The sequence below is a fragment of the Gavialis gangeticus genome, unplaced genomic scaffold (assembly GCF_001723915.1).
Source record: "Gavialis gangeticus isolate Ggan-Ray unplaced genomic scaffold, GavGan_comp1, whole genome shotgun sequence".
Taxonomy (NCBI): Eukaryota; Metazoa; Chordata; order Crocodylia; family Gavialidae; genus Gavialis; species Gavialis gangeticus.
The window spans coordinates 118,340,679-118,358,454 of NW_017728992.1; the positions used below are offsets into that span (position 1 = coordinate 118,340,679).

The 17,776-nt window shown below is 39.4% G+C and overlaps 1 protein-coding gene across 1 annotated transcript in view; it reads left to right on the forward strand.

The window, feature by feature from the left end:
* The window catches only part of LOC109298716 (lipoxygenase homology domain-containing protein 1), a 236,860-nt gene that overhangs the window by 205,840 nt on the left and 13,244 nt on the right, over positions 1-17,776 (forward strand). The window contains exons 26-28 of the mRNA XM_019518967.1: positions 3,864-4,092; positions 13,268-13,422; positions 14,314-14,392. Coding sequence (XP_019374512.1) covers positions 3,864-4,092; positions 13,268-13,422; positions 14,314-14,392 — 463 coding nt within the window. The remainder of the gene's footprint in view (positions 1-3,863; positions 4,093-13,267; positions 13,423-14,313; positions 14,393-17,776) is intronic.

Here is a 17,776-nt window from a genome sequence, read left to right on the forward strand (position 1 = left end):
CTTAGTGTTATCAGCAAACTTGAACAACGTGCTTTCAACCCCCTCATCTAAGTCTCTGATGAAGATGTTAAACAGTGCAGGCTCAAGGACCAAGCCCTGGGGGAACCCACTGCTCACATCTTGCCAGGTTGAGTATGACCTGTCCACCACTACTCTCTGGGTGCGCCCCATCACCCCAATTGTACATATTATATATCTGTATATTATATATAAGTGTACATATGTTTATAATTTGTTTATTTCTTCTGTAATAAGTTAATATTAATACATTTGTATATAGTTAAGCCACGTAACTGTCCTGGCCTGGTTCTATAAGGACGGAGGGAACTGTGAGCAGCGTGCAGTTCACCCACAGCACACCTGCCAGCTAACAATCCCCTCTGATTGGAGACGGGAGAAACAAAACCCAAGTACACCCAGGCTACATGTGATTATTGTCATCTTTGGCATAAATGTTAAACACCATGAGTACACTAAAGTTAACAAAATGTTCACTTTATTCTCACTGGACGTGTTTACATGAGGTACTTACTGTGCAGTAGAGCAAATTACTGCATAGTAAGCATCTGCATCTACACGTGCAGACTCTTAGTGAGCTGTAATTTGCTCTACTCAGCAGTTAATTTGCTACCTGAAAATACAGGGGCAGGGAGCACAGACCATGCAGTACCTACTGTTATTTTGTGTACATGCCTTTTGTACACAAAATAACAATAGGTACTGCACGCATCACCAGCAATAACTCAGAATGGTTCATTGCCAAGTCACTGATTCATGTTTCAGAATGATCAAACTGCTGATGTGCTTTTAGGTAGCAGATTCTGATTCCAGAGGTACTTCCGGTGAGGAGGAGGAGAATTATGTTTATGGATATTATGCTTAGGGATTATCTGATTACTATGTCAGAAACTAATACTAATATTCAAACATGGGTGAGTTAATGTTCAAACACGGGTATGTGAGATGCAGGTTTTAAACTGTTACTGAATTGCCTTTATCAGTTCTGCAGCTACCATTGTATAACGGATTTACTGCCTGCCATTAACAATCCTGCCTTAATTTCCATCAAAGAATGAACATACATTTCCTGGAATTGCCCAAGCCAATTCTATCACAGCATTTTTTGCCAACTTATTTAGTTCACAACAAAATTATAACTCTAACACCTGATTACATTTGTTTTTATAATACACCACTGCTTGTGATGTGCTTAGTTTTGTGGCTGGATGATAAGTTGCAACCCTGTGGGTGCAACTGCACGTATGCTTTACTGCAGAGCTGACTAATAAGCTCCACAGTAAAGCGTCACTGTCTTCACGTGTTCCCATACTAGGGCACAGTAACTTAATTAACTCTGATGGAGAATAGTACTGTATAGGACAAGCACTGTCCTACAGTGGAGTAGTTGCATGCACTAAAATGTACATGTAGACAGTGACTGCGGTTGGCTGGGGCATGAGGGTGCCACAATACAGGGGCTGCATGCCAGCTAGCCCTGTACTGGAGCCCAAGCCAGCTCCTCCACAGCATGTTGAGCTGGGCTGGAGCAGCCCTGGGTTGGCAAGCTGACCCCCTGGAATCCCTGCCAGTCCAGAGCTGCTCTACCCCATATCACTTGCTGGGGTCCTGAGCACATGGGTAAATAAAAACTGTACCCGGAAGGCAAAAAATGTGGTGCAAACTGTGCCAGTTTATTGTTACTAGCTAATTGCATATGTAGATGCACCCTGTATGACTCAATTCAATACCAATCGGGACTCGTAGTAAAGATATCTTTTATTAGACCAACAAGATTTTTGCAAAAAGAATTTCTTTAATTGTAAGCTTTCAGGCAATTTAATACCTGCACTTGGTCTGAGTTAGACTCAAGATAATGTTTACCTGCTCTGAATATATGCTGCATATTCCTTACGTGAGTCACTGGCACACCCAGTTTCTAATGCTTGCTCCAGGTAATATTTTGGTTAAATGTATTGCTTTGGTTAAACAGACTGCCAACTTCTCCTGTAAGTAAAGTTTTCTTTTCATCATCATCATCATACATGCCATGAATCAAGCTAGAATCATGTCTGTTTTGTCTCAGGAATCTAAGGAATAAGATGGAGAAAATACTGTTCCCTGCCTTTAAGCAGTGGGCAGACACTTCTCTAGTTTTTTTTGTCTGGAAAGCACAAGAGCTATGACAGTCTTGTGTTAGTGTAAGCACTACACTTTCAAGAGGAGAGCAAAGGGGATGTGACCCTCATGCCCTCCTTACTCTCCTCAGATCCACAGAGCCAGCCCCATGGAGGAAGAAAGCACTATGTGCCCTGTCAAAAAGGTGAGCTGAATCCCTCCTCTGTACTCCCAGGGGACATTACATCTGCCAAATAAATAATACCATCAGGAGCAGACATTGGTGTAGTAGACTTATCTCCAGCCCTTTACTCCCCAAGTCATGCCTTTAAAGAGAAAATTTATCTATCCTGAGTTTCAGTGGTGCTGACTAATGAGATGACATTTGTCTCAACTTATTGCCCAAACCAGTTATTATGCTATTTTATGCTATATTAGTTTTGTGGGATGAGGAAAGAAAACCAGTTATTTTTTTAGGACCTAATCTTTTCCAGGATTTTTCTCTATATTGAATGCTGTCAAATTTGCCATGGAAGATGAGAAACTAAAAACTGGTTAACCCTGCTTTTATGTTTAGGTTGCTGCCTTCAGTGTTTCTCAGCAAACTTGTGCAGTTCAAAACAGAAGTTCTTATGCAATATTAAGTGTGACATAGCTGAGTTCCACTGTTTTAAATTTGCTGCAATGTGGTGTCAGCATTTACAGAAACAGTTAACTCCTGACATCAACACACAAAAATAGAAGTTTAAGATAAAACTGGGCCATTGAAGGCTGGTATGGGGTAGAAATAGTTAAAGATGCACCTGACAGTAGCTGTATAGTATGCAAAATGTACCATATACGGCAGTGATACGAAAATGCATTCTACTTGTTTAAATGTTTATATATTTGTTTGGCTCCTCAGTCCCCAAAGAGAATATACCTGGAGACCTAAAAAAGGAGCCTGCCTGTTTGGTCCCTTTTACTTGATCGGCATAATACAGCATTGATGTCAATTAAGTTGTTTGTGCAGTAAAATACTGTGCATATGTATTAACAGTACTCTACTCCGGACCTGGGTACATGACTTAATCACATCAGTAAACAAGGAGAAGATGTATGGCATATAATCTTGTACTGGTATAACTATCTGGAATTTGGTGTAGAAATTGCTCAGGAAAAAACAGGAAAAAAAACAGCTATCCCCAGGTAACTGTGCTGTAAGAAACAAAGAGGTGAACAAACTTATTATCTGCCCTTCTGCCATCTATTAGGCCCCTGCTACATGTTACATATGTTATGCAATTACCTGCATAATGATGGTTACTTGCACAATAAATTTAGACCAGCCATAAGTGCAAAGTAATTATCACAAGATAGAAGTGACTTTACAGTAAAAAAGATCTAGCCACCTATCAAGTTAGTGCTTGAAAATGTGTAACAACTCTACAGGTGGTTTCTGTCCAGCTTTAATTCGAACATGCAGCAGAACTCTTGGTATGTTCCTCTCATGCTGCAAGAAGCAACCCTGCAAGAGCTGCCTGTCTCTCCTCTCCAGATGCTTGTGTAATCTACGTTGGTGGATAAAACGAATTGCATTTTCTGGTTCAACTGTGCCATGTGCCTAAATCCTCAGATTCAGTGAGTATTAGGGCAACAGTCCAGGGCCACATACAAATTGTAAGCTGGTTCATCTGCATTGTTATCAGTACAGGGAGGACTGGTGAAATGTACCATTATAAGAGACTCTTCTATTTTTACTATTAAAGGTTAATCTCAAAGAACTTGGACAACTTTATAAAATCCGCATTGGCCATGACAACAGTGGAAGTGATCCCAGCTGGTACTTAGAGGAAATTAAACTCGAGAAAGTGGCTCTAGTCTCTGATCAGAAGATTCATTTGCCTGTAAACTGCTGGCTAGCTGAAGATCTAGATGAAAGAGACACATGGAAAGAAGTGGCAATTAGAAACTCTACAACAGAAGAGATTTTGCCATGTATGTGTTGAGTACATTTTTTTACATATTTATTAACCCAAAAGTGTTGCATATTGTGATGGATCGGCAGCTTTTCATGCTTCCTCCATGCTTCCATCCATGTCCAAAAGTTGATCTAACCAGTCCCAGGACAATCCGTTTTTACACAGTAGAATTTTCTGGTTGTTGCTATATCACCCATGTCCCCAACATCTATACAGTGGATGTGGCTAGTCTTTGCAATCTTTGCCTTTTTGTGATCTTTCACTATTGTAACTTTGGTTTGTGATGCTCTTTAGAGCAACCAATGGGTGGATCAGGAAAGTATCAAGATGAATTTGATATTATTTGCTACCACCTTGAAATATAAGCATAGTTTCACCTTGAGCTTCATCTAATACTGCTTATATGCAATCTGATTGAAGCCACTAGAGAGCTGTTTCCCAAACCAGGTTTAAGCCACTGTCTTAACACTGAAATATTTACTTTTACACTTAACTTTTGATACCTTAAAAGATAATCACTGCCTTTGATACTACTGTCCTTTACAAATGAAGCCGGAAAAACAAGTATAAATTCAATTATAAAAAGGTCCTGAGATTTTTATGGGATCATGGGGATATAAGAAAAATCATTTATCACAATTTATTTTAGAGCATTCACTTGATATAAACAAGACAGTACTGTTGGCCAATCCTAGGCCTTATTGTATTATCATTTTAATAAATTGTATTCAAGATGAGGTAGTGAATATAGAAGAAAACAATGACCCAATGTAAAGAAGGGTCATCACACACTTAGTAACAATCAAATAAGTTAAAAAGAGGGACAAATGCATGACAGAACTCAAATGGAATGTCATTTCCCAGAAGAACACTGTAGAACAGAGCTGAGAAAATGGTCTTCTCTAGATCTTTAAATCAGAAGGGTCTGTTAGCTCATCTAGTCTAAGCATGTCAACACATGGCCACATGGGCTGAATCTAGTTTGCAGAGGTGGGTCATCCAGACAGTGGGGCTTCTCTCTGGCCAACAACTCATGCTTGGATCAAGTTGTGGAGCTTCTTGTTGTGGAGCATTTGCTCCCATAGCCAGTGTGCAGCACAGCCAACATGTAGGGGATTAATACTGCCTGCCCCCTTATCCGCAGCAAATTTTCCAGACTTTGATTGCCCATCAGAATACAAATGGGCAGCAGAGTGGCAATATTGACCCTCTGTGTGCTGGCTGTGCTCACACACTGACTCTGGTAAGCTGTGGCAAGAAATCACATGGACCAGATGTGGAGCTGGGTTGTCTGGCCCACGAGAAGAACCATGGTCTGGATCAGATATGCCAATCCAAAATTTGAGTTTGAAATAATCTACTTTCCTCTATTACACAAACTATACAAATATTTAGAAGGACGGACATTGCCTGCTCGCTCATTTTGTACTTTCCCCATTCTCCAGATTCCAGAACATTACACAACCTAACACTCTCACTTATTAAGGAGTTACAAAATTGAAAGTGATCATATTGAGCTAAGGCCTATACATTTGGGAAATAATAATGCCTTGCCAAAGAATTACTGTTGGGTCACCAGCTGACATAAATACCACATACGAGTACAATAGAAAAAATCATCTGCAAAGTGATGTCAAGGATGAGCTTGATCCACAGGACCCAGTTCTGTGCTGTGCAATCATGTGTACCAGTCCAAAAGAGGTGCAGGGTATGATCATTCCAATGTATATACTGACTTTGCACAATTGTAAAAATCTACTTCAGGTGTGGGGCAGGTGAGAATCACATCCTCATTTTCTATCATTGAATATACTTTCACAATGGGTCTTTTATTCAGCCCTGTTAACTTTGGGGCATTGTTTTTGCAGGAACATTGTCATTTTTTTACTTGCTGCCTATATTTTAGTGAAAGAGAGAGAGCGAACATTTTAGAAATGTTCTAAATTTGTAAATTTATTGCTACAAATTAACTATTGATTTTTAGCTCATTTAAATTGAACATCAATATAAATGTATTGATTTCCCAAAGATTTTCTATTTAGCTTCTTCAAAACCAGCAAATGAAATTCTATCCAGTTGCATTTCCCATTTAAAAGGGTAATTGCTTAAAAGTGCTGGACAAACCGCATCATGTCATTCTCTCCAACAGAACAAATGATCTACTACATATTACCTAATAGTAACCTGCTGCAATTTAGTAATTTGTCTCCCATGCTTTCAAGTCAATCTGATACCAGTGACTTCACTTAATTAAAAATACTAAATTCACTTCATTAAAAATAGTACTAAATTGACTTAATTAAAAATAATTAGACAAAATATTTTAAAATAAAAAGTATAAACTAAACTCATGAGAAATTTAATTTTTATTACTCTTATTTATCACTAGAATGTATTACTCAGCATCTCTCCTTAAACCTAATCTTCACCCATCTTTCTCCATCCAACATTCAGTTGTGTTTCCAACAAACTTGAAAGCTTGGAATTAGTTTTGATTTCTTGGGCTCTTACTTGTCTGGCTTCTGTAATCTCCATCCTCCATACCAAAATCGAGGGTTCTACCTGGTCTTCATTTATATCATCTCTGAAATTTCTTCTTTCAATGAATTCAAATTTAATAAATATATAAAAAAAGAATACTTCAGGGGGATATGGTGGCAGTTTACAAATATATCAGGGATGAGCATCAGGGACTAGATGAACAACTATTCACCAAAGTGCCCCAGGGGAAAACCAGGAGCAAGGGTCATAAACTCCTAGAAAAAGGTTTCAGACTGGATATAAGGAAAAACTTCTTCATGATTTGTGAGATTAAACTCTGGAATAGACTCCCAGTAGAGATGGTGCAGGCATCTACCTTTTAGATCTTCAAAAGGAGACTGGATATACACCTTGCTGGGGTTATTTGACTCCAGCAGTCTTTCTTGCCCAGAGCAGGGAGGCTGGACCCAGTGATCTCACAAGGTCCCTTCCAGCTTTAAACTTCTGTGAAACTGTGAACTCCCCTAAATTCCTCCTTTCTGCTCTATTTTTCTGATTTTAGTAGGTTTTTCCCTTGGTATCCCTGCTTGCTTTCTTACATGCCAGTTAACTCAAGATGGTGCTGTTAAAATAATCTTTCTGCTCAAAGTGATGCTTTCACCTCTTTGCTGACTTGCCTACATCTCCCATATCAAATTCAGGCTCCTTAAACCTCAGGGCTCTGTATTGCTCTGCCCTTGCTTATATCTCACCTTTGTTTTTTACCTACTTCCAGATCGGCCAGATCTATGTGTTCCCTTTTGTCTTCTTCTATCATTGATTAATGTCTTCCTTGCTGTCATCCCTTCTTACTCTTGGATCTCTTTTCTGGCAGTTCAGAACATTGGTCCTGACTTCCAATGTTCATAACTTCATACTTACTGAACCAGGTTTTTTTTAAGTTGGCTTTTTTCCTTGGTACTAATTCAGACCCAGATTCTTTCAAATAGTTTTAGTTATGGCTGTTTTAAAATTAATAATCATGTTCTTAATTGAATGCGCGCTCTCTCTCTCTCTCGCTCTCTCTCACCACCCCCCAAAAGACCTAAAGCTAAAAAACAATGCTACATTAAGTGCTCACAGCTTTGCTTTAACTGCTTGTGACTTGAAATCTGCAAAAATTATTTTCTTCAAACCTGACTTGGGCTTTTGATCTGAGCTTGCATAGTGCTGCAATTTTGAAATTGTGGTTGTTTCTAAGTTACCTAAATGCAACATTTGTAATGAGGCTATCTATTGCAATTGTGAATGCAGATATCTGCATTCTATTCTATCTATTATGTTCATGCTTGGTGCAGAAAAGTTGATGTAATCTGGCTTTTTTGCCTCATCTTTAGAGGGAAACAAATCAAGAAAAACTCTATCCCCAAAAGGTTTTGTTTTTTTTTTTGCTTCAAGAAATGTAAGGGTGAGTATAGAGGGGATTAAAATAAGCTAATACTGTGGTCAGTCTGTTCCAGCATTGGTGGGAAAATGGCTGGTTTTAGGTGTTCCTGGCATTGCCAGTGAACCAGACTTTAATAAAATGGCATAAAAGATAACCACAAGATATGAAAAGTTCTCATGTTGTCATTATCATCCATTGACATTTACCAAGTGCCAATGTAAAAATTCAGTTTGAGGCAGGGATCCATTGACATGAAGTAAATCAACTAATACCTGTACTTTTCCTGTAGGTTTCTTTTATGTTATAATGAATAAATTCTTTTGTTATGAAATCAGTGGAGCTATTAATTGAAATGTGAGGATACAAGTTGATTAATAGCTGAGAAATATGTTTCCTTTGGATATCACTGCATACTGATGTGCTTTATGGAGATTTATTTAGGGTGGTTTTTTTCCTTCATCTGAAGCATCCAGCCTCAGCCTCTATTGGAAAAAGAATACCTGTCTAGTTAAATCCTTGGTTAGATCTCATTATAGGCATTTTTATATTGTTCTTTGGTATCATTTTTAACCACCCCCTTGAGAAGCATGGAATATAATACTTGTTGTTTTTTTTATGAACAGAGAGAGGTAGTTTGCCTTCTGCCTGACTTTAGACTAGCATAGCTAAGTAGAGAGGCACCTTATAGTAGCTGAGTCCCAGATGCATAAACTTTTGTGAGCAGGGGTTCCCTTCATCAGATGCTACCATAGTGCAGTATTGCAAAAATATCATGTAATGAAGTGAGTGGAGTGGTACTATTCATCCTTCCTATAAAGAGATGCCTTTGTGCAACAATGAATACAGGATTCATAGGAGCAGCAAGTAAGCAAAAACATTTTTTTTAAAAAAAAGCTTGCTGATGAGTACCCTCTCTGGGTTTAGGTTCTTGCTCCAAGGGAGCTATCTCTTGCAGGACACGTGGACAAGATATTTTCTGTTTAATACAATAGTATAGAGAGTTTCCTGTCAAAGTACATCGTAATGCACATATAAGGCTGTAAGCAGGCATTGCATTTCTCCCAGGAGAAAGCCTCGTGTACCTGGATCCTACACAGATGTTCACAGTCATTGTCCTGCTTCAAGTACCTGTGAAGTATGCTGGATAAAATGTGCTAACAGTTTTTCCCAGGGTATTGCTGCGTGCATCTGTAAAGTTAATTGTAGCTCATCTAACTTAATTGAGGTTCATTCCAGGGGCAAGCATGTCAGGCTGCTATTCTTCATGGCCACCTACTGGCAGAAGGGCATCAATGCAACTTTGGAGGGCTCTGTGTACCGAGGGCTATGCCCTTACTGTTTTGATCAGAGTCAAAACCTGGAACAATCCAAACTTCCTCACATGAGATGTCTGTTTACAGGCTTAGTTAATCAGAATGTGCATTCCGTTGTTATTCTTGCCCCAAAATGTTATTTACTGAGCACTGTTTCTGTGTGCAAAACCTAAAATAAAACATTATCCCAGCCTCAAGGGGCTTCACTTTTACCTTAGACAGACTAAACATATTCAAATCTAAAATTCTCCATGTGGCAAGAGAGCGGCATAGTCACAAAAAGGTATATGTATTATTCTTTTTGTCTGTCTTTCTTTCTTTTATTTATTTAATGTGCACTTCTTTTTTACTCAAGGTGAATTATCCAGACGCATGTCCAGAGAAGGTCATACCTGATTCAGTCATTATAGTTTCTCTGATTATCTCATAGTCTTTTGGTTTTATATTATAAATTAAATATGAGCCAATTTCTGTGTTATGTTTTAGTTTTCCCTAATGCTGTTCCTGTGCATCCAGTAGTTCATTCATTCACTTTGATGAATGAACCAATTTATCTCAATAAAGCAATTTAATCTATATCAGCCAAGCCTGATACTACATCCAAAGTAAAATAATTTGTTCAGAGCCCCTTCCTTTAAATCATTTATTACAGCAGGGCTTAATTTTCAAATAGGGTTTTCCCTGTCTCTAAAATGTACCCACAATTATTTTCCCTGCAGTTTCAATAATACAAATCACTAGTTGGCCTACACAATATAGATGTCTGTCTGATCTTTTAGTTAGGACTACATTCTGCTAATAGCATCTGCTGATGATATGTAGTTTCAAAACCACAGGTATAAAATATTAGCACACAGCTGTGGGGTCAGTATTGCGGCTAGAATCCACCCCTCTTACTGAGAATAATACTTTCCGCAACCAAGAGTCCAGTTTGACAGCATTCTCCATGGGAATAAAAGCACAATCAACCTGCTATTTTGGAAATTTGACTGACAGCATTGTGTCCAATACTGATCATCCAAAGACTTGATTGTATTAACTGTGGTCTTAACAGGGACTATGGGTCCTTATCCTGCTGCTTGGACTTGCTGTTAACTCTGATGTCTCTCTGTGTATTATCAACCTTGTTCATCTCAGTCAATCTAATCAATATACACTTATGGTATTACCTCTCGTAGAGGTTCCCCTTCCCTTCTATATAAAGTTCTTCCTTCTGCCAGTCCTTCCATGGCATCTGATCAGGTAGGTTGTTGCCTATAGGTAATGTCTCTTTAAATCAGTTAGTCTCTAAGATGCCACCCGCCTTGCCCTACCTTCTGCAATACTGATCATAATCTGTTGCTAGGTGTACATATTCACTCTGCCAATTTGCTCTCCGTGCTCTCTCTGTTATCCCCTCCATCATCTGAACAGTTTTTTTTTTTAAATTCAAAAGCAGGTTCTTCTACTTTGTTATTGTACAGCAGGGGTGTCAAACTCATCGGGTCCCATGGGCTGGATGAGTGGTTCTGGGTTGGTCCTCAGGCTGGATCCAGTGTGTGGGCCTGGGTTGGTAGAGGTGCTATGGAGCGTCTTGGAGTGCAGTGGCAGGGTGGTGCTGCCAGCTGCATAAGCTCTAGTCTGACCCTGAGTGCAGCTGGCAGCATGGACAAGCCCTGGGTTCTGCCCACAATGTGCACCAGACTGGCCCCACACTCTGTGTGCAGTGCGTGGGGCTGGTTTTGCATGCACCAGATGGTAGTGCCTGGGTCCAGTCACTATGGACCAGATGATAGCACTCCGCAGGCCAGATCTAGCCCATGTGATGTATCTTTGATACCCCTGTTGTACAGAATTAGTGTACAACTGTATATGGTATTAAACATCACTTTAATATCCAACTTAATTATGCTTCCAGCTTCACTCCCAGCTGCCTCATGTCATCCATGAAAAAGACTGGCATTTCTCTTAGAGCAGAAGTATCTCTGCTAGAAGCATAATAACTCGTTTTTATCAGGTTTTACACATTTTCCACAGATATGCATCTTTCTGAGTGAGATCTAATCATATCTCACAAGCTAGAAAGTGCTGGTCCCAAGGTCCCTTCCAGCCCTAATGTCTATGAAATCTATGAAAATGTGACCAGAGAATTTCAAAGTATTGCAGGAAGCAATTATGTTGATTCAAAAAGAAAGTCTCTCATTTTGAGTCAGTACACCATTTGTTGACAGATTTAGAGAAGTATTCATTTGTATGACACCTTGGCCATGTGTTACACTTAAGACCTGATAGTCAGTTAAACGCATCTTAAGTTGTGTGCAGGAGATGCCTGGGTTTGTGGTTCCAGGCTTTCACTGCATCGGTGATTAGGCATCATTGGATCTGATCTGGATCCCACAATCATGCCTCTTGCCATGCTTATGTGATGCACGTGGCTTGTACATCAGATCCTATCACTCCTTTACCTGAACATCTGACCAGTGGCCAGACTCCAGAGTAAATCTATTTAAAAAATCCATGGTGCTTTTTTCCAAGAATGCCATGACTATGTTCCAGCTTGGTCAGACATATATTATATCTACTCTAGTTCCCTTTGCATCTTCAAATATGCATGGTGGTGTTCTTCACTTCTTGTCCTAAACTGTTTTCCAGTTTTTGAACTTGTCATGCAATGTTAACTGCATGGAATATCACTGGTAAGGAATGATTTGGATGTGAGTATAGGTGTGAGGTTTTTAGGTTGTTTAAAAAACTGTTTTCATATATTTTGTTTGTGAAATGTGCTATGTGTAAATACTAGATTTTATTAGGAGCAGTTATTCAGTAGTAGTAGCACCTTTAATTGATATCTACAGAATACTCTTTAATACCAGCATCATAATAGTTTATAATTTTCCTACTTGTCTTTCATCTCTTTCTTAAAGGTTGCTTAAATGTGCTTTCCTTTGGGTCCTTGTCATCTTTCTCCTCTCCAGAGGGCTATTAAAATCTCCATTACTGAAACAATAATCTCTCTTATCATGTACTAGATAGTAACAGAAGTGACCAGCTGTGATTAGAATAGAAACACCACATGGAAAAAAATGCTACTAAGACCTAATTAGGAGCAAAATTTATTTATATTAAAAGGAAAGCTAATAAATAAATAAGTACACTGGAATACAGTACCATGTAACTGCTAAAAATAGTTATTCTGAAACAGAACTTTTAGTATTTGGTTAATTATGGTGATACTAGTGTAGTTCAAAATTTCTAAATATATTACCTTTATTTCTGAACTGTGAGTATGGATCTGCCCAGAGTAGAATAGAAAGATGTTTTTTTAAAAATAATCTAGTGAATATATTTAATTAAGAGGGCTTTTTTTAATGTGTTGATGCTTACTGTGGATTTGATAAAACACCTTCAAAACAAGTCAGGTGGTCACTGACAACCTACTTTCTTGGCATAGACAAGATGCATGTATATGTGTGTGTGTGTACATCCTTGCTTCTATAGCAGACAGATCTGAAAGTGCTTTGATTAACCAGAATTCTTATTCTTTTTCTCTTGGGGTTTCAATTTGTATTTGTGGGCCAGTTGCCAAGAGTTCTATGATTTTGCACAAGATAGTTTCACTCTTGAGATTGTTCCACCAAACCCATGGAGTTGTCAATGATAGTCCTTCAATTCTCAAATTTGGCCTGGTTTTCAGCAGGGAGACAAGAAAATGGAACACTGGGGAATGAATGCTTGCTAGCCTGTTTTACTGAGCAGATGGGGTTGCTATGTTCAGCACATACTGTTGCTTTTTAAGGTCAGTGGTTTCATATTTATGTACAGAGAATTAGAGTTACTGAGACTGGAGATGACAAATGTGTAGATCATTGCAGCTAATTCCAAACTTGACAGAAAGGGTACAATCTTCTGGCCAACTGTCAATGATAAAGCAGATAAGTACATACAAAAGAAAAGCAAATAATCAAAAGGTTTTTCCTCTTTTTTTTCTTTAGTGGTGGTTTATGAGATCCATGTGCACACTGGGTCTAAACTTGGTGCTGAAACAGATTCTAATGTATATATCATCCTAATGGGAACAAGAGGAGATACTGGCAGACGAAAGCTCCACAGATCTAAGAAAAATAAAGTCAAGTTTCAGCAAGGACAGGTAAAGAAAAAAATTTGCAAAGCTGCACTATTTCTGATCAAGGCTGAGAGTTTACTAGCAGCAAATAGGTTCTTCAAAAAAGTCTACATGCATCTTCACAAATATTCTTTGATCATTTTAGTTTTCTCAGATATGTCCTTTATTCAGAATTATTTACAGAATTATTTTATTTTTGGTCTGTAGATTATGGGGCATAATTTGCTGAGAGTTTCAAATATTCAAAGTCAAGCTATATTGATGATTTTTTTTATAAGATGCATGGGTCGCACAGTGATGGTAATGTTTCTGTACCTGTGATTGTATGGCTATCACTCCTAGAATCAAGTTACATATCCCTGCTGCCCCCAGCATCTTCCCTATACTGTGTTGGGGAAGCAGGGCAAGCAGGGTTTAGAAGATACCACTGAGGCTTGTCCCATGCCTATGGAATCCCCAGCTACCTGATTGAGGCAGTTTTAAGACCTTTTGCATCAAAGGCATCAACACACCTTTTAGGATTTGACTCACTTTTACAGATGTCAGGAAAACAACAAGCTTTATCTATTGATATTACTTCCATTTGCAGTTGAACCTGTGCAAGATATACAGTATTATACATGTGGGCCCAAAATAACACGGTGAGAATCCATACTTACACAAACTCTCCAAGGATGAACCCATATCCCTCATATGCTCTGCTCTTTTTTTAACCTGGGTATTTGTGATTAAAGAAGAAATACACAAGGAATCTGGGACTTACTTCTATTCAGAGTTAAGGAGTAAGTTTAATGCTTAATTGAACTTGTTTCCAGAAGTAGCATCTGGAAGGCAACAGTTTTGAACATGTCTCGTGATACTTGGACCATATAATCAAGACCTGCATCAGTCTTATTTTTTTTTCTGGTTCTACAGGTAGATATCTTCTGCCTAAAGGCTATATCACTAGGAGACCTAAAGAGAATTCTGATTAGCCATGATGGAACTGGTCCAGGTAAGAGTTAACTTTCTAGTGACTAAAATTTTTCTAAGCTGTTTTGAAAACACAGTATATTTTATTTTTATACGTAACACCTTTCACACACAGCAGCAAAAGGCAGCAAAAGGCTTTGCAGTGAGAAGGAGAATAAAGTAACATACACTTACTACTATGTACAGTAATGAGATAACAGAAAACTAATGTTCTGGACAGCAATGTAGATATGGGAGTTCCTGTAAAAAATGTCAGCTCATTCTTGTTTTGCCAGCTGATTTAAAACAGAGTGCCATTTATTTGTTGCACACTGTTACAGAAGAATTTATAAGAATAACACCTAGAACGGAGTAAAATACTTCCTTAATAGAAAGTGAAAATGAGGCACAGAGTTAGAGCAAGGATATTCAAGAGACACTTTGCCACCAAATGGAGTCTTAGAGGACCACAGAACAGAGACTGGTACCTTGAAGGGGCATAAAAAAATTCTGACAACTTTAGGCTGTTTGTTCTATATATGTGGGCACATGCTCCCTGCCAGCCCAGGGCTGCTCTCCAGGCCATGGACCACACTGCCATTGCCAACCAAAGCCAGAGACAAGGGTTGGCCCCTGTGTTCCCTGTCAGCCCAGGGCAGAACCTGGGAAGCTGCAGCCAGAGCCTGGAGCTCCCCCTGGCTCCTACAGGGGGGCAGAACAGGGCAAGAGCAGCCCTGGCCTAAACTGCTCCTTCTTGGCTCAATTTGCTGTTCTGCAGTTTATTTAGTTGCATTGGATGCATCTACACATGCAATTAGTGCACATGGATAAACTCTGGAGCCTGTTCCAGAGTCTTTTGCTCCTGGGTGCACTGTCTGAATATGCACCTAGGAGCAATTAACTCTGGAGCAGTCAGCTCCAAAGTGTATTCATGTGTAGTACATGGAGCCTGATCAGAGTAGGCCTGGCTGGCAGGAGGCCCCAGGGGCCAGCTTGCCAGCCCAGGGCTGTTCCAACTAGGCTCAACGTGCTGCAGAGGGTTTGGCTGGGGCATAAGGGTACTTCATCATGGGGCTAGAAAGCAGATAGCTCCTGCACTCAAGCACTCGTGTGCCACAGGCAACCAGGTCAGCATCTACACATGTGGTGCTGTGCACAGAAAAAACTCAACGGCAGGGTAGTATTTGTAAATACTGCAGAGCTTATTAGTTTCCTGCGCCGTAATAGGAGCACATGTCTAGACACTGAGACATTTACTGCAGAGCTAATTAGTCATACAGTAAATGCCTTGTGAAGATGCACCCCATCAATTGCACGTGTAGATGTGTCCACTGGGTACCTTGGGGAAGTGTTTCTGTAGTTTGCATTACATTCTTTCTGCATGGTCACTAACAAAATGAGACACCTCTGGAGGAGAACAGCCACGTGCAATACCCTGAGATCTATATCAATCTGACATACAGCTTGGTATCACTGGAATAGTATAAACAAAAAAAAGAGATGACATTTTAAAAGCAATAAAGAGTCAAGTACAGCAAAGTATATTTGAAGAGTAGCTATGGTGAAGAGATGCAGAAAAGGATCACTTAAGGTCAGTAACTTAACACAGTACCTGACCCATATGACACAGGGCATATTGTTCCTGCAATTGAATTGTACTGAGATGATGATCAGATTAGACCTCCTTAACTAAGCAGGGTCAGATCTTGTCGACACTTATTATTGAGGCTCTTTGTCCCGTTGTTCCAGGCCCTAGGCTTTTGGTTCCCTGTCCCTAAGAGATTAGTTTTACTGAAAACCAAATGCAACAAACCACAGGAGAAACTGAGAGAGAGACCGTGCAAGACTGAGAAGGTTTAAATAATTTACACTGCAGGGCAAGTTGTTTTTTTTAATACTAATTTCAAAAAGTTCACTGTTCAGCTATAGCTATTTATGCTCCTGTTACATGGTAGGATAGGTCTCATCTCAGAAAAGCCCACATGAACTGGGAAGAGCCTTATGCTTCAGGAATCAGGGGAAAAAATCTCTATGATGAAAAGCAAAAAAAAACCCTGAATATTCATTTATCCTAACTCTTTTTGGAGTCAGCATTCATAACCAAACTCCAAATTAGATCATTTTATTAGGTGTATTTCAATTACCCCCCAAAATTTCAGTTGTCTAAATTATTACTCAGTTCATCTGTGACAATGCTGTTTGTTGTCATTGTTATTCCTTCATTTTTATATAGTGCCCTAAAATTGATAGGCATCTGTGTAGCATAGCTGGTAGAAAATGGCTGCTGTGTTCCACCACAGAAGTTCAATGTTGAATGAGTGAACTCTCTATGAAGAGTCTATAAAGTGCTTGAATCCTTTATGATTAAAGTGTTACATAAATGTAAGTTGTTGTTGTTATCGGAACAGTAAATGAAAAATCTTCATGTGATTTTTCTTACCTCAGGCATGAGGGGACTTCAATAAAGGCATGTCATATGAAGTTTATTAAAGAGTGTGGTTTTTTCTCTTTAAAGAAGGATGAGACAAAACAAAAATGTGCCCTTGAAATACAGGCTTCAACAAAACACAAATTTGAAAGGTTTTGCAAAAAGGTTGTCACCTGAATAAGAACCCTTTCTGTTTATTTTCAATAAGTCTGTTTCAGTCAGAATTAGCTAACTGAATGCTTAGTGTTTATGCTCTAGTCTGCTTTTATGGTTTCATAGGTTTCCTAGACATTAGAGCCGGAAGGGACCTTTGTGAGATCATTGGGTCCAGCCCCCTGCCCAAGGGGCAGGAAGGCAGTTGGGGTTGGATCACCCCAGCAAGATAAGCATCCAAGCATTTCTCAAAAGGTATCCAGAATAGGTGTTTGTTACCTATTAAAATATATATATATATATATATTCAAATAGGTAACAAAGGAAAACGTTCCAAAAATATTCTTAGCAATGTCTTTTAACAACACTAAAGATATACAGACAAATATTTACAATACAAGCCAAAACCCATTATACCAAACTAACCCAATTCTGTAATCTTTTGTACAACATATTCATAATTATGATAACAATTATACAAAACATGAGGCGCAGTTTTTCATGATATAAGGCGTGTTTATCCCTGGATCCCAGCTAGCAAGGGGTGCTTCCCCTTCTGTGGGTCTAGCTGGGAGGGAAACTTTCACCCGTCACTTTCTGTGTCACTCCCAGACCTCCCCTCCTGGCCCTGTACCCCACTTTGGGCACTAAGGGTTCTTCCAGCTCTCATGCGGGGGAACCTAGCCACTGCTGGCTGGATTTACCTAGCCTTATGACTAGGCCTCCCCTTTCCCAGGTCCCGCTCTAGGCTCTGGGGCTTTTTTAGTTCTTTGGCTGGGCCACACTGCAGGGCTCTGGTTATCTGGCTTACACTGGGGCTAACCTGAGTAGCCCCAAGCTGCTCCC